This window comes from Ammospiza nelsoni, chromosome 7 (genome assembly GCF_027579445.1).
Source record: "Ammospiza nelsoni isolate bAmmNel1 chromosome 7, bAmmNel1.pri, whole genome shotgun sequence".
Lineage (NCBI taxonomy): Eukaryota > Metazoa > Chordata > Aves > Passeriformes > Passerellidae > Ammospiza > Ammospiza nelsoni.
In genome coordinates, this window is record NC_080639.1 from 34,064,707 (window position 1) to 34,092,067 (window position 27,361).

General features: G+C 40.7%; 1 protein-coding gene across 1 annotated transcript in view; it reads left to right on the forward strand.

The window, feature by feature from the left end:
• THSD7B (thrombospondin type 1 domain containing 7B) overlaps nt 1-27,361 on the forward strand; it is a 299,931-nt gene that overhangs the window by 144,021 nt on the left and 128,549 nt on the right. Inside the window, exons 9-11 of the mRNA XM_059475946.1 lie at nt 18,488-18,679; nt 22,059-22,293; nt 23,981-24,096. Of these exons, the coding sequence (XP_059331929.1) occupies nt 18,488-18,679; nt 22,059-22,293; nt 23,981-24,096 (543 nt within the window). The remainder of the gene's footprint in view (nt 1-18,487; nt 18,680-22,058; nt 22,294-23,980; nt 24,097-27,361) is intronic.

The following is a 27,361-nucleotide window of genomic DNA, read 5'->3' on the forward strand; positions in this document are numbered from 1 at the left end:
GGGTTGCCAGGCTGAATCAAACCAGAAAATAGTATTTGGCACATGTGATATTTTTTAGATTCTAATAGAGAGAAAATTGCCCAATTCACATTTCAAAATTATTTTAGCCAATACTTTTTTTCCTAAGAGAAATAGTCAGGACAGTATAAAAGGCTTAAATTAAACGGGAGGTCATTAGGGTGAGGAAATGACTGGCTGTATTTTATTGCATTCTGTGTATGAGGTTTAGTGGGATGGAGTGCAAATCCCATGGCATGACTCATGGAAGAAAAAAATGTTTCAAAATAAGCCAGTTAAGTTCTGTATGAAGTAGAAATAAACTGAACCTGATTCTGCAGACAGGAGGCTGGTAGTGAATATCTGTAAGAAGTGGGGCTGGGGGCTGCCCTGCAGCTCAGTCTGCAGGAGGGACGGGGTGAGGGAGAGGAGGGATGTGGGGGAGGAAGGGTTGGAGCAGCCAGGGGATCTCAATGCTCCCTGTTCCTCAGGCAGGAGCTGCACCCTGGTCTGGCTCTGTGCCTTGCTCTGGGAGTCAGCACCAACCTTCTCCCGAGGCTTAAATAAGGCAACAATTCCAGTAACTTCAATAGACAGCTTCTCACATTGATCTCTGACCACAGCCCTTCAGTGGAGGGAAAAAAGCAGGGATTTTTTGTGTAATTTAATCCTTCCCTGCTGGGTGGCCCTACAGAAAGCTTTTTCTGTAGCTGAAACTCCTTCGGTGCTGGACAGGAGCGATTGTGAGAGCCACCTTTGTACACTAGTTCTGAAGGCTGTTGAGTGGAAATGAAAGATAAGTCTTGTACTTTCTTTGAGTTTTTTTTAATCAAGCTGTTTATGAAGTAGAGCTGATTTAAAAACAATTTAGTCACTTGTTTTGAGGTTAATGGATGCTGGAGGGGAAGGCTCCTGACATAAAATAAGAAGTTTTGACAAACTTTTAATTAAGAATTTGGAACGTGGAAATTTTGGGGTAGTTCTGCACTACTGAGATTGGCTCTGGGGCATATTGGTTGGTCAGGTTTTTAAAGTAAATCTTCCTCTTAATTCTAATTAAGTATTGTAATGCCAGCACTCTTCATTAGGCAGCAGTTTGAGATTAGTCAGGTGGTAGTAATGAAAAGAGAAAAACACATATGAAGTAGTAGAGAAGTTGGAGAGCAGGGAAAACAGCTGTAAGATGTGGCTCCTAAATGTTTTTCAGCATTCCCTTGTTGGCAGATTTCCCACTGAATTCAGTGAGTTCTGTGGGACAGGATTCAATCCTCACACAGTTCCTGCCTTGTGTGGAAATGCAAGTTCAGAGCACCTTGATCACACAACCTCAGCTCTGAAGTTGTGACAAGAAATGATGCTAAGAACAGCTATAAAGAGCGAAAACCCCTTATTACCCCCAAAACTTTGAAGCCAAGCTAATATTTTAAGTGTAGATTACGTTATTGAATTGTTTATCTGTGGATTGAATCTCGCATTTAATAAATGGGAGCTGTTGTGAAGTGCTGGAGTGAATGTGAATTAGTGAGTTGAGAAAGATTAGCTCTGTGAGGAGATTGAGAACAATTTAAAATTCCATTGTGTGGTGTTTTTCTTTCTGTCTGCATGAAGTACGGCTGTAATTGCCTCAAATTAGGTACTGCCTTTGTCTAGGAGAGTTAAACAAGTAACAGGATAAGGTATTTCATGGTCCCCTTCTAAATAAACAGCTTGTTCAGTTTGTATCTTTAGGTAGCTTGCAAATGTCAGAGCCAAGTTTGTGGAGAGAACACACATATGTATATATATGAGGTGGAGTTTCCTTAGAAACAGAATCATCCTGGATTGTTGAGATGCATTTTACAATTTGAAGCCTGGTCTTTCCCTACTGTGTAATTTTAGAGTCACCTTTTGTCATGGTTCTTAAAATAGATGCTTTATTAAAAAATTCCTATGGAGACGTGGACTGTAAGCACGAATTTCCCCAGCTCCTTTTTGACAGCTGAGGTTTATATTTTGCCATCAGTTGCCTGATGGAGTTGTTACCAATGAACCGTCACATTGACCTTGTAATTGTCAAGACCAGAAAGAGAAAAAACTGATAAAAATGAGCCACGACACCTCCATGGATTGGGGCAGTAGCACATAGACAATGCTGCTTTTTCCTTTCATATTACTGAGAAGAAAAAAATAACCCCACAAAGTTCTTGGGTTGGTCTTGTGGCCAGTGCTGTCCATGGGGATTCAGGAGTGAGATGGTTATAAAGTGACTTTTCTGGAAGGAGAGAGAATCCTTGTCTGGCAAGTGAGCAGGGAATTTTCTGGGTCTGGGTGAGCCCAGGGTGCTTTGCTGGAGGAACAAAGTCACTTCCAGCTGGTGTGAGGTTCACCTGGCCCCTTCCACATCTCCTCTGGGGCTGTACCTAGGTTTGTCTCTGCCCTGGGGGTTGTTTCCATTCATTACTGGCACATGTGGTCAGGACATAAACAACCACATTGTTTTTGTACTGAAAATGCAGCAGAACTCGAGAGTCCTCATGAACCTGGTGAGTATTGGGCAGTTCTGTAGAAAAGGCTCCAGAGCTGCTTGAAGCAGGGAGGAGGTGGACCTTGGCTGCCCATTGTATATTGTAAGAACCAAAATCTTCTAAGTTCAAATTGCATTTTTTGTTGCCACATGCAGAATTCCCATCACTCCCCTGGCCTGGTTTCAGTGGATTTCCCAAGTTTAATACCAAGTCTGCACTGTTTGTTGTACACTTACTGCTGTGTCAAAGGGGACTAGAGCCAAGGGGGTGTTTTGTTCTCTTTCATGGTGTTTGCAAATACAGCTGAGTGCTTTGGTAACTCTCTTGGAAACTCCAAGTTGGGCAGAGTGCTCTCTGGGCATGCATAGATCTAAGGATTTCACTTTCTTGCCTATCAATAAGTATCTTAAGGCTTTAACTTTTAATGCTATATGTGACTGAAGTCCCAAGGAAATAATTCCACTACTGCTGTTCATTTATATCATTGGAGTCTGAATTAATTCAGCCTAGGCTAGGTTTTCTAATACATTATTTATTTAGGCCTTCAAAATGTCTGTGGTGCTGCATGTGGTTGACAGAGCATGTTCTTGTTTGTTAATATTATATGGCATCCCGTTTTCCCAAGACACTTCAATAAATGCATGTCTTTGAATAAAGCTGGAATTTTAACAGGCATTTTTCCCCTTGTGTTGTAACTGTAGCTTCCCAGATTCTTAGCTCTGATTTCTCTTCTCTACAACCATCTATTTTAAACAGTTCTGGAAAGATCTTCACTTCTTTAATGTTTGTTGTTGGGTATTTTTTTCTTTTTTTTAATGCTTGTTTATTGTTACTGATAGGTAAGGCTTTATAAAGTAACAGTTTGTGTCTTGATTCTAAATATCTAGCCCAACTTCTCCCACTACCCCCAGGCACTAGAAGTGTATAAATACCCTTAAATTCAATTAAAAAAATCCCTGACATGAAGGGTGGAGCACTGAGCTCATATTTTCTGACAGCCCACAAAACTTACAAATCAAAAGACACGAGTGCAGTATAAGTGAGGGTGAAACAAATGGAATACAATACCTGGAAATGAATGAGTCCTGTGAATGAACATTGGCATGTACATCCCCGGCCCCATATGAAGATTAAAGTGACTTGTCTGCTCTAAAATTGCATAATTGCTTCTGTGACTGATTTGGTGCTGCTCCATAATAAGTTGTGAACACTGTATGCTGACCTGGTTAATGGGATGTTTACTAAATGGATATATTTGTGTAGTTTAATAGGAGGATGCTTGGAAAAATTAGCAGGATGAGAAAGAATGGCTGGAGAGAGTAATTTTTCAGCAAGTGCTGGCGTTGTGAAGAGGAAGGCAGAGGCTGCCTTGCCATTGGCATGTGGGGGCTTGGAGGGGGAGGTTGGATGGGACTGGATCCCTGATTTTCATGGAGCATCCTTGCCCTGAATTCCTGTGGGAGTGGCTGCTGCAGCTGGGGTACCCAGGCTGTGCCCCCACTGAAGGTGCTGCCAGGTGGGGCTGTGTGTGCCCCTGGGAGCAGCCTCATCTGCTGCCCTAACAGCTGCATTTGCCAAACTATCTTTCTGGAATTCAGCTGTTTTAAGTACTATAGACTAAGATAATTATTTCATGAAGTAATATTATCTGCAAATTAACCTTGGATCTCTGTGGAGGTTCAGAAAGAGCGAGATAAGGAGTTTTATCACAAATTGCAGACTTACTGGGTTTAACGTGAAGGCCGTGGCAAGTAATACATTTAAACTGCATTTAAGTAGTAAAGACCAGAATATCAAAGTCTTAAAGCAATAAACATTAAATTATTCAGAAAGTTTTTATATTTTCTTTCTAGTTTATATGTTCTTTTCACACACTGTCATTTAATGAGGTTATATTCTGATTAAAGTAGAAAAATAAAAAAGTAAAATGTTTTATTTCAGTAGATAAAAATGTAGCTTTTAAAATATATCAGCTTGCCCTGTGTAGTCTGAGCTGACTGTACAATTTTCCCTTCGTTCAGCATGGTTGCTAACTAACGGATTTTGGGGGGAAAAGTCCCCCTTATATAGAGTTTCAATTGAAATCCATATTTTAATTTTAAGTGACAACTAATACATTTACTGTAATCCCTTTCAAATATTCTCTGGCAGGGTTCCCAGACATATATTTTTGAAGGTTAAATGGTTTAGGATTTATGTATTGTACTATGTAGGTGTATTGGCTTTGAGTGTCAAGGTTTTGGTAGCAAGTGAGCTACAGGGGAGAAAGAGAAAATCAGGATTAACGTGAAGCCTGGAGGGGAGGGAAAGTGTTTTAAGATTTAGGTTTATTTCTCATTATCCTGGTAATTAAATTGATCTCCCTGAGTGGAGTTTGTTTTGCCTGCAACTGGTGAGTGATCCCTCCCTGCTCTTAACTCACCTCATGAACCTTCCCTGATAATCCATGATAATCTCTCCATGCCCAGCTGAGAGGGGCAGTGGCAGAGAGGCCTTGGTGGGCACCTGGTGCCCAGCCAGAGTCAGGAAGTCAGTCTGAACAAGGTACTGAGTTTATAGGGCCCCTTCATTGCCAGACACCAGTTTGTGGCTCAGATACACCACAGCTGCAGCAGCAAAAGTTCCTCTGGCTAATGACCTGTGTTTTGAGGGGCCCAGGGTGAGGTGCTGGGCTGAAAAACTGCTTTTTGCTGGTTACAGGGCTCTCTTGGGTATCATTACACAGGACTGATTCATGTAGTGTGGATGTCTCATTCTGGCAGCTCAGAGTTTTGACTGTCCAGAAACACTTTTTTTTTTTTTTTTTTTTTTTTTTTTTTTAAAGAGGCTGAAATTGGCATGAATAAGCAGCAGTAATTGAAATAATATTCCACAAGGTTTGCGTTTTAGTATGGCAGTGTGAGTAGAATTGGTCCTGCCTTTTCCTCTCCCTGGGGAGCCGTTGTGTGCTCCATGGCTAATGAAGTGGAATGAGCACTGTGATCAATATTTATGGTATCACTCTGGGCACCTGCACTTCTTCCAACCCTTCTTGCACTGAAAAGCTGGAGTGGAGGTTCCTGACTCGAGCTGTTCATGGCTCACCTGCAGCTTGAGGAGACGGCTGCAGAGACTGCTCCTGGTAGTGTTTCTCATGAGGGTCTCATTCCACCTGCACAGATTTGCTAGTTCTCATTATTGACTGACAGAGGTAGAAACTGATTTTCTTAGTGATGTGCCTTCATGTCTTCCACTCACCTTTTGGTGTTTGGTTTTCCCTGTGTTGGGAACAACCACTCTTGGGGTACTATGTTTTGCCACTGACCACACAAATAAGATGACATTTTTTGATTATTTCAATAGAGTTTATAGAGTTCTGCCTATGGCTTTTCCCCTTTTTACATTCCAGTCTGCACTACAGGTTCTGTATCTGCTGAGGACAGTGTTTGTTTAATTCCAGCCTGATGCTGTGGAGTATCTACCCTGCACTTTTGCACCTTGCCAGTTTGAGAGCTGCTCCCAGCTGTGCCAAAATATCTTCCTGCAGCTGCTTATGAAGTCTGCAGACTACTTTCTCTCCAAATCATCCTCAACTGCTTTATTTTCTTGTTTCTTGACCTCTTCAGGGTTTTCCCAAAATAATAATATCATCTCTGAACTCTTGGTGGGTTGGTTTGTTGCAAACTTTGCCCATTCCCTGGCAGTGACAGCAGCTGGAGGCAGTCCAGTGTAATTAGTAAGTATTTTGGAGACTTTGCCTTGGCAGCCCTATTAAATATGTGCAGTGAAAGCAGGATTAGTATGTGGCCTTATCTTTTTTTTTTTTCTCATTAGGGCATCTCGATGATCTGTAAGCTCATTTAATTGGAAATTAGCCATTCTTATTAACACAGGAGATACCCTTTGGTCTAAATACTGACATTGGATAAATGTATATAGTTTCCACTAAGGAGAAAGAAAATGCATCCATATACTCTAGGGTGGAAATTTGCCCTTTTGTGTCCAGTGCAGTTCTCCTGGAAGAGAATTTCATTTTCTAGTAAAGGCAATAAATTTTCACTGCTCAGATAAGTGACTACAGAGGTTAATCATCAGGATTTGAAGAAATAAGCCTCCTAAGAAGATGGATGATGACAAGGGGAGTAAGAGTTGTTATCCAATCATTTGTCATGGTCCAGAACATTAAGATGTATTGGTAAGACCCCAAAGGTGTGTAGAACTTCCTTTTTTCCCATGTGTAATAAGTTACCCTGTGCAGTCAGCCAGTATTGCACTGTCTGAAAACTCATTCTGTTTGCATCTCTTTGTATACACAGCACACAAGTGTTAAAATCCTATATATTGCTGGGAAGTATTCTACACATCATCCAGATGTGGCCCCACAGCTACTGAAGAGAGAGGCTGACTTCCTGGGTCCTCACCTTGCTGCCCTTCTCTCCCTCCTCCATCCCACTCCAGTTGTTAACATTTCTGCCTTTCCTCTTTTGCTGTGAGTGTTCTGCTCCGGGCTTTCTCCAGAGACTTTTCCCTCTGATTTTTCTGTGGTTCCCTGCTCTGCAGCCCTTGCCTTCTAGTTCTTCCCTTGTCTCAAAGCTTCAAAACCAGAGAGCAGCCATGGGGGATTGTGTCAGCTAGTGAAAAACTGGATTAAACATTCATGGCTGTAGGAGTGCTTGTTAGCATATATGTATTAATTCAACATTTCCTGCTGGTTTTCAATATGTTGGGAGGTTGTGTTGCCAATGAGGTGACTTAAAGTCTGTAATGGAATAGGTTCCAACTAACTGCTTGAGACCAAGTAAAAATTTTGTTCTGCTTGTCTGGTTTCAGAGCAAAACCTTTCTCCTTACTTTTTAAAAGGGAGTATTCCTCTCTAAAGCAGACATGGTTGAGACCACCACATTTCAGAGGTTTTTGTTGAATTCTGGATTAGTAGCTGGGATAGCTGATTTTGAAAGTCCACCTTCGTATAGGAGAGACAAACCATGGTAGTTTGCTGTGGTGAGCTGCTCCTTGCATTGCTCTTTGGTGCTGGCAATTTGTGCAAAGATGAGGTTTGACTTGTCTTGTCTGGGCTTGTTACACAGAATGGCTCAGTAGCTTAAATTTGATCTGAAATTGAGAGCTGGCACTGCCTGTCTCCAGGAGGACCCCATGAGTTAGGGAGCCCTTTGCACCATTTCTGGCAGCATGTCTTCGGGTCCTGCAGGCATTCTGCAAGCTGGCCATGGTGGGGAGACCTGTTCCTGTGGGTTGAGGTGTTAAACACGTGGCTGTGTTTCCAGGGAAGCAAAATGTAGTTCTTCTGAGTCCCAGCCACATAGTTACAGCCATAATAATAGCTATCATTTTTGATGCCTCAGTGCCAAATGTAAAGGTTGTTGTTTCTGTTAATGTTTTCAGAGGACTCTGTTCTGCTGCTTTTTCCCTATTTGTGCCTTATCTGTGACTGAACAATTACCAGGAATGTGATGAGGACATGGTATGCAGAAAGTCACCCCCTTGTCTCTCCTGCTGATGGCTCAGAGGAATGTGCAGTGCTGCTATGTCAGCTGCTAATCAATGGAGCTGGAGCTAATGTGTGCAGTGACCTTTGCAGGAGAGAGGAGCTCTGCCAATATTGCACTTGCAGTTTGACTCAACTCTTACACTTTGTCATCCACTTGACTGCAGGAGCTCCTCCCTCACCTGGATTGCTGGATCAGTGGCTGCTCTATCCACCAGGTTAAGAGATGCCCCAAATTTCTCTTGTGTGTTAGTCCTGATGTTTTCCTTGGCCAGGTGTCATTGCTTTATGGGTGACCCCTGATCCTCCTGGTCTAAATTCCTTTTGTGCTTTGTTAAGTTCAAAGTGATCCTGTATAGCTGTACACTTCACAGTTTGGGGAAGTCAGTGGGATTTTCACTGCTGGAATTAGACAAAATTTACAGCAGCTCATGGGTGTGCAAAGGTTCTTCTCTAGCATTTCCCCTCTCTGCATTTTTATAGTGCTTAGGAGTCTGATGGATGGAGCTCTCAATTATTTAGCATCTATCAAGTTTTTGCTTACAACACCTAAACAAACACTAATATTACATAATTTTTTCTGAATATATAAGATATAATTTCTGCTACAGCAATTTACAAATGTATGAAAAACACATACTGTTTCTTAACCATCCCTTTTAAGGGAATAGGTTTTGGATTGAAATTTTAAGTATGCATGAAGACAGTAAGATACCATTTGCACCGTTAGGATTTCAATAATGTATGGAATTAGCAGAGCTTTATTATATTTCTGTGCCTGCATGCCCTTCATAGAGTGAAAGTTGTAATAAATATAAGTTCAAAGGTAAAATTTTATTGCTGTGCATGAGGGGAGAGAAAATAAATTAGAATAATGTAATCATGCTCATATATGTTATGAATTTTGAACAGTGTCTATTAGAAAGTTTGTCAAAATGTGCTTAGCTTTGAAAATACAGATTAACGCTGAAGGTTTTAATATTGTTCTTCCTTATATTCCTATTCCTTGCAAATATAAGTGTAAAATATCTCCTGCCGAAAGCAACTGTCGTGAAACGACACTTTCCTATTTTAATAGCTGAATAATCAGAACAAAAATATTTTCTAAGTTGCAGGGAGGTTATTGCTTTTTTCACACAAAGAAATTTAGTGGTAGAAAACCAAATTTTAGCTGGATATTCTTCGCTTTTTGTGTTTCTATTCTTATATGTGAAAAGCGTGTCCAAATGTCTCCTGACAGCTTTGACACTTCAGGGTGATTAAAAATGGGGTGAGGTGTGCTCATCTGATTCCATTTACTGATTCTGTATTTTCCTTTAATCTGGTAGCAAAGTTAAAATAGCAGCTCTCCAACAGGACCTGGAAAATCTGTTTGGGGAGGATTGGTTGGTATCAATCTGGAACCTTTGGGTTTCTTTTTTTTTTTTTTTTTTTTTTTTCTTTTGTACTTTGGATCAAATAAGGACCAGGTCAGTGTGGGAGGGCAGCTGCTGGCACTGAACCCAGCAAACATCAATTGTCTGGGCTCCCACCTCAGCACATGGTCCTTCAGCCTCTTGGAGACAGCCCCAGGTTGGGGAAATTTTGACAACAAAGGCAAACCCTTCTCCTGAGTTTTATTTCCTTACATTCCTTTTTGTTGTCCTGTGTCATCTCCCTCTCTTCTCCTTCTGTGAGCTCTGGCTGCACCACGAGGGCGCTACAAAAGCACTGGCAATGACCTTTTTTTGACATTTTTTTCAGACAGTCTTCAGGTATTAGCTCTGTCACTCAGTTTGGGAAAACTGAGCAGCTATTGGTGCACACATCCCCCTATTTTTTAATGTGTTTTGAACAGTTTGGATGCTGAATAATTGGGAAAAACATTGATGGATTTTTTTGTTGTTGTTGTTGTTTTGTTTTGTTGTTTTGTTTTCTTCCTGAAAGCAACTGTCACCTTAAAATCTATAGAAACTTTCTGGAGAGAGAAAATATCAGGAAACTTTTCTAAATAATCAATTTTAGGTGATAATAAGTGGTTCCTGCCTTTAAATTGTTCTGTTGATGCCATGGTAGCTGAGATGCGAACAGGATGAGGCTGCTGTTCCAATATAATCAGTGAACCAGTTCCAGAGGGTGGAGCAGTTTAGAGACCAAATGCAGTTTAAATGGCACTAGAGGAATGATACACTACTGTCTGAAAATGCAGGCATTGTTATTAATGATGTAATTAAAGTTCCACCTCATAGGCAAAGTGGAAGCACACAGAAAATATTGTTAATATTGTGTTTCCTATATTTGATTTATCCCCATTTTAAGTACTAAATGAAGTATGCAAAACACAGTGGGAATTAAACACTCTGCCTAAAATTCACAGCTTTATTATGTAAAAATGGTTCAAGCAGAGGTCAGGGTATATTAGCCAGAAGTAACTTAACCCAGCTGAAAAATGTCTAATGCACTTTACATGCACAGCTGCTACTTTGCTAAACCTGGGTGTACAGTGGGAAGTTCTCCTCAAGAACCAAAGGTCATGGCTTGCTGTTTGTGTTGTTTTGGTCAAGAACAGATCTCATGCATTCATCTAGACCCTGCACTGATGATCATCTGTGGTACTGGGTGTATTTTCTTTATTGCAATTTTTAAAAGCTCACTTCTGAGATTTGTGGATCAATTAGAGACAAAATTGAAAGAGATAGTAGTAATAATAAAAATAAAAAATAGCCTGGTATTTGGTCCTGTGGATTCTGAATGTTTCCTGATGGATAGTGGGAGCTCTCAGAGTTGCTTTATGAGCTTAGGCCAGACTCTGCAGCTGAACTAGAACACATTTTTGTGTTAACTGCTTCTAAATGAGCTCTTAGTTTAAAGTAGTTGGCATAAATCTAATTTTAATTTACTGTTTTCATTTTCTTTTGCATTGATCCTCTTTTTTGTAGAGATTCAATTGCAGACTTGGAGAAAGAGGTTTTTTAAAGAGTCCAGATGGTATTTCCAATTATTTATTATCATTAGCATTCACTGTATCTGAAAACAAGACTTTTGCCAACTTAGATCAACCTCATCTGCTGCACTATTGTTTATGAATTTTCAGTGTCCTGTGTTAATGCCAACTCACTTTTGGGGTGGTTTCTGGGGCTACAAGAGAAAAAGGGTCTGCTATTGCCAATATATTACAAATTGCCAATTTACTTTGGGAATATCACTTGGATAACGATCAGTGATAGGTTTCTCATGCTTATGAGGAAATGAGCAAGGCCTGTCATAATTAAGAGTAGCATAATCTGAAGAAAAATCATAATAATCAAACCAGAAGTTTTGCATTTTTCCATGTCTGAACACACAAGTTTTCTTTTTGGGGTCAGTGGCTGTGTGAGAGCACAGTTAATTTTCCCTTTGTAATAAGCCCCTTACAATTTTTTTCAAGTTTTGACATTGAAAATGGCACCTCAAGTTGTCAAAAATAAAAAGTTTGGAAATTCACAGGTGTGATGCCTTGGGTATAGAATGCCACCTTCCCTTTTTTTTTTTTTTTTTTTTTTTTGAGCTAAAATGCCTGAATTCTTCCACTAAAATTATTCTCCCCAGTACAAAGATGTAAGATGAAATGGATTCTGGACACTATTGGAGTGAACGAGTCCACTTATATTTTTTTTCCTCAAAATTTTGAAAATATATGTATATTTTATAATATTTAAATACATTGAAATTATTTGAGTGATTAGTTTCTACAATATTTTGTGTTGTTTAGCATTTGGAACAAAGCAGTACAGAGAAAGAAATAGAGGGACACCTGTTTCAATTACACCATAGCAGCAATTTCAACAATAAATCTTAATTGCAATCAGTCTTGATCAACCCACCTGTGTAGATTCTCTCATTTACAAGGAAGAGGGATAATGGAGAGAAAATAAGGAAAGAATTGAAAAGAAATAGAGGGAAAAAAAAAGCCTGCAGAACACTAATATGGATTATGTTATGTTCTTATACTTTAAGTTTTCAGATTGCTGTGCTATGTTAATTATTATGAACAGCAGCCTGAATTTCCCTGCTTTTCTCTGGGGATTCAGTCAACCCTTGTTTACTTTCAGCTGCCACTTGAGCAATTTCTCTTCCATTCAGGAGGGGTTGTGCAAACAACCACGAGGTACAACTAATTCTGCTTCTATGCCCAAGCTCAGCAGGTGAAGGTGCAGCAAATTCCTTTGTTAAGGAACAAGTTGTCTTTGTTGTGTGGGGTAGGAGACACAGCAGAGCTGATGTCTCTGGGTAACGTCCTGCAGGTGTGTTGGTTGTTCTGACCTTGACTTTGGAGATGCTCTGCCCTGAGGTGTTCTGGGACCTTCTCTGCAGGCCTGGCAGCTGCTCACTGACGTGTGCTGAGCTTCCTTGGACTCACAAATGAGTTTTCTTAGGTGCATTTGCATAAAGAGAGAAAAGAATGGTGGATAAACAGTCCAAATTGCAGTAGAGGATGTATAGGGAAGGAAAACAGATACTGCTTTTTTTTTCTGTACTCGTCATCATGTTTTTCTCATAACCTCTGTAATGATCACTTGGACATAGGTAAGGGACAGGATTGTGGCTAATTATGCAGGGACTTGAGATTTTGTAACATTTTTCCAGACATACATTGCTTTCCATATTCATTATCCTTTCCTCTGTTCCTTTTTTGTACATTTTGCTTTTACTTTTTCCTTATACTCCTGCATTGTTATTCCCTTTTTCTTCATTGTGCATTATGTGATTGAAAATGTTTTTGTAATGGCATTTGACCAAGTCTTTTGACTCAAAACCTTAAGGATTGTCTCATCTCTTTTGTTTTCTTCCCCCCCTAAAGAATGTTTTATTTGTGTTTGTTTCCTCTGGTCTGTTGTGAGTGCTTGTTCTATTTCACAGCTTCACCTTCTTTCACGCTCTCGACCTCCCTTCCTCTTCGTCTCTTCTGCATCCTCTTCCCCTCCGTGGGGCTCTGGTAATAGTGATGGACCAGTGCAATTAAATTTATTCCATACACCACTGCTTTCCCTGACAAACTGACACCTCTCTTTTCTGCTGTTCTTACCTGTTGACTGGCATTAAGCAAAGTCAGCCAGGAGCCAGGATTGCAGTGGAGTGTGACATTCATCTGTGGAGATGACTGAGCATGGCAAGTCCTGGATGCTTTCTTCTCTAAAGCTGGCTGTGCAATGTGGGAAAAAAAATAAATCTGTGATGTTGTGATGAGATGAAGATGTTCAGGAGGGTTGTTAGAAATTTCTCCTATTGTAATTTGATTGTTATTGCGTTTAAATGTAACATTTTGCTTAATTGATGAGATGCCCAGGCCAGGATCCTGCCAGCACACAGTTTCTCTGCATGCAGTTGCTCTCAGCAAACTGGCATGCAGTCAATAGGAATCCCTCTGAATTTACTGCTGTCTGTTGACATCTCACTCTGTTACAGGCAAGTATTTAATCAAAGTTTATTGTCATTCTTTTCTGAGATTTAAGTGGGACGTAAAATTTTACGATACATATAGTATTTTAGATGACAGCTTCATTATTTCCACTGAATAATTTGAAATGCTACAAGGAGAAATATTGATGGCAAACTGGTAATTGTCATTAAATATGCAGCATTTTTGCAGCAGTCACTTGTGCAAAAAATAAATTTTCTGAACTTCTAGGTAGCAGTGCAGAACGGTCTGAAATGCAATTCCTGTCTTGGGTCTTTTCCCATCATGGAGGTCACTTGAGGCTCCAAACATGTTCAGACATGAAAACTTTAAAGTGACTTTGCAATTTTTCTTTCTAAAAAATGAGCATGGTATCATATTATTGAATGTCAAAAGGAGAACACTCGGTTTGTTATTGAGTCGATCTTTTGGTTCCTGCTGCCTGATGGGATTTTTATTTTTGCTGCCTTAGTTGTCTCCTGTCCAGTGGACATTCCCTTTTTCCTGAGCCAGGAGGGATGTCTTTTGCAGGAGTAATTAAAAACTGTGTCATGGGAGGTGGGCATAACAGGTCACTGGGAAGAATGAGACAGTGCACCAGAGCTGCAAGGCAGGGTGTAAAACAGACAGGTGCAGTTTATTATTGGAATGATTCCAAACAAAGCATTCCTGTTGGTTCAGTGCCTCACCATGGAGTGCAGTACTCAGGACTGTGGGAGTGGCTTCTCCTTCTGGAATGCAAAAGACAATGAAAAAAAAGTTTCTGGAAAAAAGCCAAGCTCTTCAGTTCAAGGAGGGTTTTAGGTCATTCCTTATTTTGTTTCTCATGTTGAGAAGAATTTAGTTTGCTTTTAGGTGAATGAAAAATTCTGCTCAGGATGGTGCTTCTCTGTTACCTTGTTAAAGAATTCGAGTGAGAGACCAGTACATTAGGTCTTTCTTAGCATTTGTGAGCAACTTTGTTAGCAAATATATTTACAAAAATGCCATGCTTGTCTTCTCTTTTGTAATTACTACGTCCTGACATGAAAGAAAATTGATTAAATCTTTCCTGTAAAATGCTATCTGTTGGTTATATCTTGAGTATTTAGCTTTATAATCGCTAAACTATTCAAGTACAAGGCAATCAGTTTAAAAAAATGCCATTAGAGTTGGTCAGGATGCTTGCAATAAAGCATTTTGAATAGAAAACTGTAACATTTTTCTTAACTACAGCTTCTTTTAGGAAAGCAAGCATTCAGTGAGGCTGAGAACAATCAGCATTTAAGGCATGAAAAAAGAGTATGTGAGGGGGATCAGCTGGGCTCTGAGGATGCTGAGGGTGCTGTTTCAGTTCTTATTCCTCAGGCAGATGAGAAGCTGGATCGTGTGGGTTGGGCTCTCAGGTGATGGTGTCTGGTTGAGCTCTTGCTCTCAGCTGGTGCTGGCCAGCACCCACAGGTGCTTTTCCACTGGGCACCCTCCAGCCTAGAGAGGTGCCTGGGTTTTGTGATCCAAGTGCAGGACCCAGCTCTTGGCCTTGCCAAAACTCACACAGCTGCCTCAGCCTTGGATCCAGCCTGTCCAGATTCCCCTGCAGAGCCTTCCTGCCCTCCAGCAGATCCACAGCCCTGCTCACTTTGGTGTTGTCCCTGAACTTGCTGAGAGTGCCCTCAATCCCCTTGTCCAGATCATCAGTAACCAGGGCTGGGCCAGTGCTGGGCCCTGGGGAGCACCAGTGGTGACAGCCCCAGCTGGATGTAACTCCAGTCACCACCACTCCCTGGGACTGGGTGTCAGACTGGCTTTTACCCAGCACACTGCACCAGTTCAAGCCATGAGCAGTTAGTTTCTCCAGGAGAAATCTGTGGGAAGTGCTGTCAAAGGCTTTGATAAAGTCCAGAAAGTCTAAAGATAGATCCATAGCTGTTCCCTCATCAACTAAGTGGGTCACCTTGTCATAGAAGGAGAACAGGTTGGTTAAGCAGGATCTGCTTTTCCTAATGCATGGTGGCTGGGAATGATCCCCTGTTTGTGCCATAGATGCTGTTTGATAGCAGTCAAGATGATCTACTCCATCACCTTCCCTGGTGCTGAGGTCAAGCTGCAGGCCTGAAGTTCCCTGGATCCTCCTTCCAGCCCTTCTTGTAGCTGAGTGTCACATTTCCAGCCCCCAGTCACCTCTGGGACTTCCCTGGATAGCCAGGAATTCTGGTCAGGGATGGACAGTGGTTTGGTGAGTTCTCCTGCCAGCTCCCTCAGTCCACTTGGGTGGATCTCCCATCTGGCCTCACAGAACACACTCGTGCATGTAAAGATTATGGAAAGATCTAGAAAGATTATTCAGCCATATGTGAGATAAGAATTACACTTGCAAGGTACTGAGTGGACAGTTTGGAAGCTCTTGAGAATTTAATATTCCCTTTAAATCTGTGACAATGCATAAAGCACACTTCAGCTATGTCCTGTTCTAGTATTTTTTCATGGAAAATTAAAGATTATTGCCTCCCTTTGTAGTATACAGTAGTTTTCTGAGAATTCTCTGCCAGGCAGCTGGTACAGAAGAAATTCCCCTTCTGCAGTAATAGAAGGCAGTGATTAAACCTGAACACAGCAAATGGAGCTATAAAGTAAATCAAAGTGAGTGTTGAATTGTGCCTTCATGCACCCGGTGGTAAACTCCTCCTAACAAAGCACAAAGCTTCCTTTCTTTGCCCAGGAACTGTGAATTGCAGCCTCTGTTTGCAGTGTAGCTGTCACCTGCTGTAAATCCAGTCTGAAAAGAAACTGTGGAAGGAAGAAGTTGAAAGTGTATTTGTCCTCCTTACCCACAGGGTGGTCACCCCACAATATGTGACATGTGAGCTTATGGGTAGCAAAAGCCACCTCAAAGGGGCCCCAAGTGTTTTAAATCATCTTCTGAGAGGAGTGGTTTGAGTTTTTTAAAGTCTGATTAAATCAGTGGAAAGACTTTCTTGGCTTTTAACAAGTGATGCTTAGATCTGTAGCACAGTCTGATTGTTGGAAAATAGAATGGCTAAATTCAGAATTTGGTTAAGATCATGGCACTGTCTGGCCATAAAGTCCTGATGTAGCAGATACCCTGAGCTGTGGATGGAGGGGTGGGGCTCATGCTTTCAGGGCCAATGTCCCACCTCATCCTGCCTGGTCCTGAAGCCTGTCCCTGGCTGTCCTGGCCTGTCCCTGGCTGTCCTGTCAGTGATGGGAGAGGAGGACAGGTGTTTCACCCTGCTTCACCAAAGCATGTAATCTCTGGATGCTGCTGTACCACTGACTCCTAAATCAGCCTGCCCTGGCTGCCTTGCTGCCCTACAGACAAGCTGTCAAACTTTAGCAGGGATTTTGATGCTTAGGTGGCTTGGGAAGACAGCTGGAATAAGCCTAACAGGTTTATTTGCTGTTTTCACATTGGTTTTTTTCTGAAGGTGGTTTTCAGCATTAGGTGAGCATCCAAAGCAGCAATGCTGATACAGAGGCTGCTCAAAGTGGATTCAGCTCGGATTTCCTTGGGATGCCAATTGCAGCACCGATGGATGGGGGCTCTGTGTAGGGGGGTGGAACACTGAGCCTTCCAGGTGAGCAGAAAGGAAAGGGAGCATAAAACCAAAGTATTTTTAACCATATCTTGCAGTCTGATTGCCTGCTGGATCTGCTGTTCCTTCTCATAATACGCTTGAAAAGTTTTATCTGTGCCTCGAGGGTGATGAGCCTGTCTTCATTTAGGGATGCAACTGCAGATAATAGCACTGTGCTCTTGACAGCTTTATGTGCTCACAGCCTGCCTCTCTTATTTACTCACTTGTAGATGTGGGCTCTTGTAAAAGCAGCTCAGTTTTCTCCCCTCCCAGTTATAATTGCTTCCTGGGCTGCCTTGTTACAGAGCCTGTTCCTGGAGCGTGAGGTGAAAGAGGCACTTTCTGCCAATATAATTTTTTTTTTTAATGTATAGTTAAGGCTGGATAGTCATTATGGTTTTTTTCCCTAGGTTCGTAATTAAAGAAACCTTGAAGGAGAGGTTTGTAACTACTATAGGGGCAAAAGAGGAGGTAACATGTGATGGGACCCTTTTGTTTATAAACAGTTGAGCTTCTAGAAACTTCAGATGTAGCTGAAGTTTCTTGAGGATCCGGAAGTGCTAAGTAATTGAATAATGTAGCAAAGTCAGTCATGACTGTTCATCACTTAAAACACATTTGTAAGACACTGGGTGTAATTCAGTACTAAAAGAGTTATATTTTATGAATTTTTATGAATTATAATGTCCTTGTAAATTCTATTGTAATTACACAAATTTCTAATTTTAAAAAATAGCTTATTTTCCTTTCTAAAAACAATAGTTCCTTGTGTTGTATTCCACATTACATCCCTCATGTGCCTCCTTTTGCTGCTCATTCTGGCAGTGATTCTTTTGGTTGGCAGGTTTTCCCCACTGTCTTTCTTGTTGAAAGGGCTTTTGGAAAGATGCTTCTCGTCAGAACATCTGCTTTGGTCCAGGTCTCTTGGTTCATCTGCAGCAGAAAGTATTTCTCTTTTGGATGGTGGTGGCACAATAGATTCACAATTTTAGATCTCCTAGCTTTTGGGTGAGAGGCAAGAGTCAGAAATAAGACTGGCTCATCTGGTGAGGCTGAAGGAGAAGGACCAAAACTTCTCTGGCCTACAGGAAAAAGAAATATGACTTCTTTGGGGACCTGCACAATTTATACTTTGGAAAAGAAGTTCTGGAGGTAGAGATTGCTATAAAATATGGGGCAATTATCATTAGTTCTGGTGAGATAATTTCATCAATAGAAAGCTGTAATATCTCATTCCTTTTGCTTACCTCCTTCAGAGAGTGGACTGCAGCCAAGATGTCACACACTGAGCTTGAAACACATTTTTTTCTTTGCTTTCCTGAATAAATTTTTAAGTTAATTGTTCAAGTATTACACTTTGCAGCCTGAAACCTCACCCCATGCTTTTCTGTAGCGTATTCCTCCCCGGGCAGGTGGACATGTGACATCAAGTCAGTCTGTTTGGAGCAGGCTGTGGGTATTGAACCAGGCTGTGCCTCCCTCCATGTCTGTCTTGTTTCATTTGCTCCAGGTGAAGAAGTTCCACATCACCTTTGCTCAGAGCTTCCCCATCCCGAGGTGGTGGCTTGTGAAGTCCCTTGTGCCAGGGACTGTGTGCTCAGCGAGTGGTCCCCGTGGTCCCCCTGCTCCCACTCGTGCTCCAGCAGAAACGCCGAGGGCACTCAGAGCAGGAGCAGGTCCATCGTGGCCCTTCCAGCTGAGGGTGAGTGCTGAACATTTCTGGGTAATCACTGTTCCTTTAGTGCTCTGACTTCCCTTCCTGAGGCAAGAGCTAATCCCAGTTCCTCAGGAATCAGGGACAATACTGAATGCTTGTCTCTGCCAAAAGACTAAGAGATCTTGATGGGCTGGAGTTCATGCGTCACTTGGAGAAATTCTGTCACTGCTGAAAACTATTTACTTCAGCCTCTGAATTGCTGTCTGTTGAGGGCCTGTCTGGGTGTGAATTTGGTTCCGGAGAGCTTCATTCTCTACCAGTTAAATTGCTGCATGACAGAGTTGTCATGCAAGTGTCTTTATATGGGAACATATCAGTAATGATTTAAAACCAGTGAGCTGTGATAAAGGAGAAAATTAAAAAGGACTTGCTTATTTATTTATTTTTTAATGTAACACCTGGAAAGTGTTGACCTGCTTGTAGTAAGTAAATAGCTCTTGATAAATACATGTCATTTCTTCTTGATCTTCATGGGCATATAATGTATCTGGTTTTTTGCATATTAACATCAGTGATACAGCTATTTAAACAAACTTTTTTGTATTAGGAGTGTAGTCTTCTAAATCAGTTACACATATGGTAATTAATTTATGTGTTGGTTTATCACACGGGATTTGGAAGGTCTTGGATCAAGTGAATAAAAATTCATAGAATGTGAAGAGGTCCAACAGACTAAAGCCTTGTTGACATAAAATACTTGCTAGTGCCAAAACTAGGTGCAGTTAATGCAGCAGCAAAACACTTTTAGATGCAAATCTAATCCAGGACAAGTTCTGTTAGATGCTATTTTGTAAATTATAATTAAAGCCACCCACTGTTTCTGGACTAATGTAAGGACTTGATCTTGCAAACCCTTACTCATGTGAAAGGTCTGTATTCACATAAACATCCTCATAAGCACTTGTGAAGAAAATTGGGACCCTTCAGGATGAAAATAATTGTTGATTGAATGGTAATAACTACTACTAAAAAAAGTCTATGAGACAGAGAATAATTAAAATGAAAATACAGTTGGTCTCATATTTTCCATGGATATAATGAATCCAAATAAAAGGTAAAACATGGTAAAATGAGAGTGAAATGGTGAAGAAGTGAATTCTGGAAGTACAGAAGCACAATCAGCCTGAAAGGCGCTAGCCTAAAAATGGTGTACTCTGAATACTTGAAGTTTCTCTGAATTGAATACTTGAAGTTTCTGAGGAAGGAGTAATTAACTATTAAAATCAAACTCCCTGAGTTTCTGTGCATCTTTAGCAATGATGTTAAGATTTGCTGTGCAGAGTGCACATCTGTGTTCAGATAGTGACTGAAATTTGGGAGAGTGGAAGTGGAGTTAATACCATTATCACTGCAATGTTAAGGCAATTTTGAATTACCTGGCTTTCTCTACCTTTTTCATACCCAGCTCACACTTGACTTCTACAGAGCTCAGGTACCTTTGCAAGGGCCATTTTGTTTGTCCTCTGTCATTGGAGGAAGTGTCAGCTGTGGCTCTACTGTTGAAGGACTAATGGAAATTTTGGATTGTTTTCTCCAAGCTCTTTACCTGCTCCCAGAATGTAACCAGGAAGCTGTTGATGAAACGTATGAGACTGGATTTCAATCAGGTTTTAAAGGATAATTTTTTACACAGCAAGTCTGAAACTTGGTGCAAGAGGATATAATGGAGCAGACACTCCCAGCAGGTGTAAAATGAATTATAGGAACTGCTGAACATCATAAATAATCTTTAAATGGCTACTGGAATGGCCAGGCAAGGGCATGTTGTTCTGCTTTCTTTGTACAAAAGTTATCAATGAAATGCAGAAAGTGGCCAGGCCCTTGTGCTCTTTACAAAAGCAGCATCTCCTGCTTGCAGTGTTGCAGGCAAGTTTGGATAAGACTTTTTTTTATATGCTAAGTTAAATTAGCCCTGTTTAGGAGAGCTTTGTTAACATATTGTAATTAACATTATTTAAAAAAAAGCCACCCTAATTTTTCCCTGGGAAGTTAAAAATTTGAATTGGAAATGTTCTTTAGTTTTGCCTTTTTTTTTTTCTTACTAATGGATCAGGCATTTTGCCATTTGCTTCTTACAATTTTTTTATTTTTAAGGTGTGTTTCAAACGCACAAGAAAAAAGAACTGGTTTGTGTTTTTCCTGCCAAGTCAGATTGTTCAGGAAATAAGCTACCTGGGACATTTTCTACTTCATCATAGTTCTAAACATTTCTGAGACTGAGCCCTGTGAGGAACAGTCCATTTTCATGAAAAGATGAATGGTAATGTGACATGATTATCCGGTGGGCTAGGTAGTTTGTCTCTTTTTCTTTTCTCACTGCTGTTCATTGTGGCCATTTGGGGCCTTACCTTTTTTCAGGAGGGTCAGTCCTGCAAGGCAATAGGCATCCCTTTGGCATCCCTTCATCTCCTGTTGATTTTAGTAGGGTGTGAATCTGCTCTGAACCTTGTGGTATCTGTTCCTAGCACCTCAGCTCTTTCAAAACCTCCAGCATTTTGACTGTGTCCCAAGTTGGCTGGGTACTCCCTCCAGGAGGAGAATGATTTTGATTTTGGTAATTTTTTCTTCTTTCTTCCTAAAATGACAATGCTTACTGTTAAATTTCACTGCATTACTCCATAGCTTTTGAGCTAGGATCATCTGCTTTTATGGATAAATTCAGGCTGCTGGCTGGAGTGTTTCAGCTTCTGGGGAGGCTCCTTAAACTCCTCAACTTTGGGGCTTTGTCACCAGTTGCTGACAAAGTGCATCAGTTTGGCAAAATCTTGAGTTCGAAGGATGGTCCTTCAAAGAAGTGAAGGCTTCATGCTCAAAACGTGTCTTTAAAGTTTTCTCCTTCCTTGATTGGCAGATGTGGGTTTCATTTGATGCATCCTGCTGTCATTACAGTTCAGCTTCCTCTACTGCTCAAATCCTTAAGGGAACACGTGGATAGAGTCCAAATATGAGAGAGAGATGTTCCTTCTCTCTCATATTTGGGAGACAAGGGAGATTAGCAAGGAGAATGAACACAAAAATAATGCTTAATTCGTCTTTAAACCTGATTGCATGTTTGCTGAGTGATACTGGCATTTAAACGGAATTAACTTGGCTGTGTGTAGGAGTTATTGATAAAGTAACTCAGAAATACACTTTGCCTGTTTTTGTTTCCATTATGCATTGGAATACAATTTTATGCAAGGCTAGTTTAATGAGGAAACAATATTTTAGAAGGTTGTTATTGCAGCCATAAAGGTCAACAGCTTTATTTAAGCTTTATTTATTTATTTACTTTTTTCCGGTGGGGGGGAAGAGAAGGTATTGTGCAAACCTGACTTTTCAAGAACATGAAATGAGGATGTGGTGTTCTCTTGACCCTTTTCAGGTGGAAAGGGCTGTCCCCCTGAGCGAGCCCTGCGGGAGCAGCGTGCCTGCAACGAGCACCCGTGTGTGCATTTCTTCTGGGACGTGTCCCCCTGGAGCTCCTGCTCTGAGGATGTGCTGGGCACTGCCCTCAACGCCACCTCCAGCTGGAGCGGGGAGCCCGCCTGTGGGGTGGGCATCCAGACCAGGAAAGTCTTCTGCAGGAAGAGCAGCTCTGGCCAGGTCACTCACAAAAGGTATTTAAAGAGAGCTTGCTAGTGTTTGTTTATAATATACATGATGTATAAAGGCATTTTCAGCAAGTGTGTGGACTCTGCAGTGTTGAAATAATTTCATTTCAGGACTAACTCTCCAGGTATTACTCCATCACTGTTGTTTGTTTACATCACTGTTACCAAATATCCAGCCCATTTTAACTTTCCATGTAAGTCCAGGCCAAAAGCATGCTTTCAGTGGTGGAGATTTTTTGTTGTAGCTCATCTGCTACTCTAATTTACAGTTTTCTGCAAATATTTTCCCTGAAGGACAGGTGTGAAGAAAATATGAAATACATTTGAATATAATGTTCAGCAACTCCTTATTGGCAGTGCTCTAATCAAATAGAAAAAGTAAATAGATTTTGCATTATATTTACACTCCAATAAGGCAGTACCATATGTGTGATCTATATTGTTCAATTGGTTTATATAACTTCCATAATGTGGTAGCAACACAGCAAAATTACATATTCTGCAGTAGAAATATCCCAAATTTTGCTTTGCTTTACTGAATGAGGAAAGTAAGTAGCACAGATGTTTTCCTTAATATCGAAAAATCAAGACGTTGCTAATTATTTTTGCACCATTAATGAGTCTAGAGACTTAGAACTGAGTTTCCTTTCCTGTTGTAACTCTCAAAACAATGCTGTTTGTGTAAGCAGACTGTGCTGATTTCAGTAAAGTTAATTAACATTCTTGAGGTTAATGGGGTTAATTAAATAAAAGGAAAGAAATCTGGTCTTCATGTATGTCTCAAATGCATTGATAAGCTTGAACTTTACCTAATTAAACATATTGTTTATAAAGTTATGTAATGCCTGAAATAGTTGTTTGCCTCCTCCACTCTTGAGGTGGTGTAAGAGGAAATGGAACTGAAGGGGGTAAGTAAACACTTAAGTAGCTGAATCATGGTTTTAACATTTTTTTTTCTTGTATGGATTAATGGCACATTCCCCCTTCAAATGGGATTGTTTTGGGTTGCATGCGTTACCCAGTATTGTTGAGTGATCTTTTTAATAGAAATTAATAAGGAGTAAGAAAAAGTAATTCCCTTCCTGTTCACCCACTTGATCTGCAAGATCTGACAGATCCCATAAAATTGTCCCTTTTCTGCTCTTCAAGTCTTCATATATTTACTGTGTCTGAAACTTTTATTAGAAAGTGTATGACATGTTTTCCATGTAGGAGTTAAAATGAATGAAGAAAATCACAGAGCTCGTTTTACTGTATTGCACTTGAAACTATTTTTGTGTTCCTTGGAGGTTGAAAGTTGAGGAATATGTCATCAGCCCTTACAGACAGGTGGTTTGAAGGCTGCTGCATGTTGTGCTAAAACAGGACTACTTTAAAAACATAACTACTCACTTTCTTTGGTAATAAATATATCTGTTTTACTCCCATGAGCTTTGTGGTTTTGATGTCACAGACAGAGCTACATTTAGCCTGTAGTCATCTAGCCAAGCTCCCCATTTTTTAAAACAATTATTTTTTTTTCAATTCTTGAAACATAATAAACTCAGCTGAGTTGCATGAGTGAAAAGAAAAATAAGGCTTGCTCTGGCCAGGAGTGGTGTCTTTGATATGGCAGTGTGCTCACAGCCCTGTGAAAGTCTCAGGAATGAATCTTTCTCCACAGTTTTAAGTTTTTATTGTGTTTTGTCCGCAGGTGTCCGGAGTCCATCCGGCCCGAGGCGGTGCGGCCGTGTCTCCTGCCCTGCAGGAAGGACTGTGTTGTGACACTGTTCAGTGAGTGGACACCCTGCCCCACAGCCTGTCAGCCTGGTAAGCCCTAAAGAAGTCAAAACTTGGGGGGAAAATTAGAGCATTGGCCTAGAAACGTGGCAGATGAAGTTCACACCAGTCTAGTAACTTTTAGGGCATTCATCTGCATGAATTTTGGACCTGAGGACTTTGGACCTTGACTTTTGAGTTGATGTTCTTGGGCAGGTGGGATCCTTGTGAGCAGCTTTGGACATGTGAATTCTCTGTGCCTGGAAAAAATTCCTTCTGAGTTTCTGCCTTCAGAGTCACAGCTCCAAGGCCCCTGTGCTGTATGGCTGCACATGGAATTGCACATTGCTTATTGCAATTGCATATCAAATGTAATTTTCTCAACCAGCCTGGGTGTACGTACAGGGGTGTGCAAGTACCTCCTATGCTTTGTTGTTTTTCAAGGTCCAAACATCTTTGATCTTGTTGGTTGACTTTGAGGCACAACGAGTGTTCAACAAAGTTTCTTTATAATCATCTAATGTTGGGTTTTCTGACGAATTTGTGTTTGATAATTGTTCAGATGAAAGTCTGCTCAGTTATCAGAATATTTCATTTTTGTTGGTAGTTTCCTTGCCCTTCAAAGATTATCAGTGGATGCTTTAGCATAGTCCTTGTTATATTTTACAGGAAAATGAGTTGCTTTCTAAAACAGTGAATCCTGTTTTAATTAGCAATTTATTTTTAGACTTTAAATGAGCCGCCTATGAAGGGGTAGAATAAATTACCTGGTAAATTACTTTGTTTATTAAATAATAGTCTACAATTAAAATGAGAAGAAATTAATTATTTAACCTCCTTGGCAGTGTTATCATTTTAATATAATTCTAAATTAAAACTTCTTAGATGAGGGAGTTTGTTTTTTGCTAAATCTGTTATTGATATGGCTGCATTGCAAGATTTTTTTTTTAATTTGCATTGCACAATTAAAACTTCAGCATGATAATGAAATTTCAAAGCCACTATACATACGTGAGTTGTTAGGGGTGTTGTGGTTTTTTTTTATAGAAAAGTTGTATTTAATGAAAGCAATATACAGATGGTGAATTACTAATCAGATCAAGCAGGAACAGGTATTGCCTGGCAGATTTAAAATTAATTGTGTACCAGCATAAGATCATAACTTAGACAAACATGGAATCACTAAATCAGCTTTACACAGAACTTTACCAGTTGAGCTGTTTGTAGTTTATCTGAGGAAATTCATCCAAGCTTACCATCTCACAGTAAAAAACCTGACATTTTCCCTACATTTAAATGTCATCAGACAACCGTCTGTCTTCTGGCAGAAGATTATCTGCTGCCTCAGGAGTGCAGACAGCACTGAACTCAGGGCAGTAACAGATGGGTGGACAACATAATTCACAAAGTGCCACTGAGTCCCAGCACCTGTTGGGGACGCAGGAGCAGGGAGCTTGTTGCAAGTTATTGATTCTCTGCCATTTCAGATACTACAGGTGGCAACTGTCTACTGCAATCTGTCTGTTTTACCTGGGCTTTGAGGATGGATTGAAAAAAGAATCAAAGCAGCAATAGGGTGGTTTCAGGATATGAAGTGGTTTGAATGAGCAGCAGGTGGATTTTCCTCTGTCACTTGCTTTCCCTGGGGTGAAGGTGGCCTGGAGAGGTAACTGCTTTCAGCATGGACGAGGTACTCCCTGGTCTGTCAGCATGGATTTAAAACAGGGAGATTAAAAAAAGCAAACAACTAACAATAAATAACATTTTTCATCTTCCTTCTGAAAATAGATGGTACCTGTAAGTACCTCTTCTCTTCTGGGCATTGGCTGTCCAGGAGGAAGGTTAGAAATTTCAGTTACTTAATTCTCTAAACAAGTTTACATGAAATGTTAGATAGTAACTGTCCTATTTTTCCCCATGCTTTAAATCAGATTTGAGATGGGGTAAAAGTAGATAAAATGCATGATGTGCCACAATAAGAAATTCCAACAACCTCTACCTTGTGTCAGAGAGTCCATGATCTGCCACTTCCAATCCTCATAAACACAAAACCAGAACTGGTCGAAGTGAAAGACTTAAGAGCTCTTATCTCTACAAAGGTATTGGAGATGACAGTGATTTTGGTGACTTGAATCCCAGAAAATCTCAGAAAATTTGTCCTTGTTTTTTGTGTGAGCAGAGTCTCATGTTGACCAGACTCTGGCTTTCCATCTGCTCAGCATCAGAAGCTGGATGTTTTCTGGGGAAGCTGGACCTGATACAGCACATGTTCCAGGAGTGAAAAGGGATTTTGTCCCTCACCTGAGAATGGTGGTGCAGCTCTGTGAGCCCTGGGGGTGACAGGCAGAGGAAGGAAGGATGCAAGATCCAGGGAGGAGTAAGAGTGGGTTGGTAGGAGCTGTGTGGCTCTGTAAGGGAGGAGAATGGAGACTGGTGGCACAAGAGAGGAAAGTGGAAGCAGAGTTAAGACATCCCTGGAATTCTCAAACAGCGTTATCTGAGTTGCAAAGTCAAGGACAGAGAAGTTAAGATGGTCCTAAGATCTTGAGGCTTGACTTTTTTTCAGGAGGGCAAACAGTCATAGCCATGCTGGAAATCAGTTTGGCTTTAAAAGGACAGACCTCCACAGAGCTAGTGCTCTGGAAAAATCAGGCAATTTAAACTGAAATATAGAAATTATGCTCATTAACATTTATAAGGAATGCTATAGAAAAGCCAGTGTGGAAATTCAATTTTGAAAATGGGGTTTGAGTAAGGTGCAATAAATGTTGAGGATAATTTAGTTTCTTGAGGTGGAGAAAATGACTGTGGGAAGCTCATTTAGATTTGGTACTGATTAATAGGAAGGAAATGGGTAAGATTCAAATGGTGGTAGATAATTTGAATGAAAATCATCACAAAGTGATAGAGTTCATGGTTCTTGGAAAGGAAGGATGGCAATATCAAGAAGACATTAGAAAAAAAAATAGACTTCAACAAACTGCAGAAATTGGTATCTACACCTCTTGGAACTTGTTCTATGCAGACAGGAGTACAGAAGACCTGGAAGCTCCAAGAAAGCCTCTCCAAGGGGCTGAAGCCCTCCTGGACTGTAATTCCTATTCTGAAACTGTGCTAATAGCAAGCCAGTAGCACTGGGAGCAAGGCGTGTGTAGGTCTGTATATGATTTGCAAGTTCCAGGTTCAAACCATCAAGAGGAGCACTGCACACATCTAGAGAAGCTCTTTTTTGTCTTACTGTCAGAGCTGTTCAGGGTCCTGCTTCCTTTTGGATTCTCATATTGTTTCACAAAGATTAGAATCAAGAATGCAAACT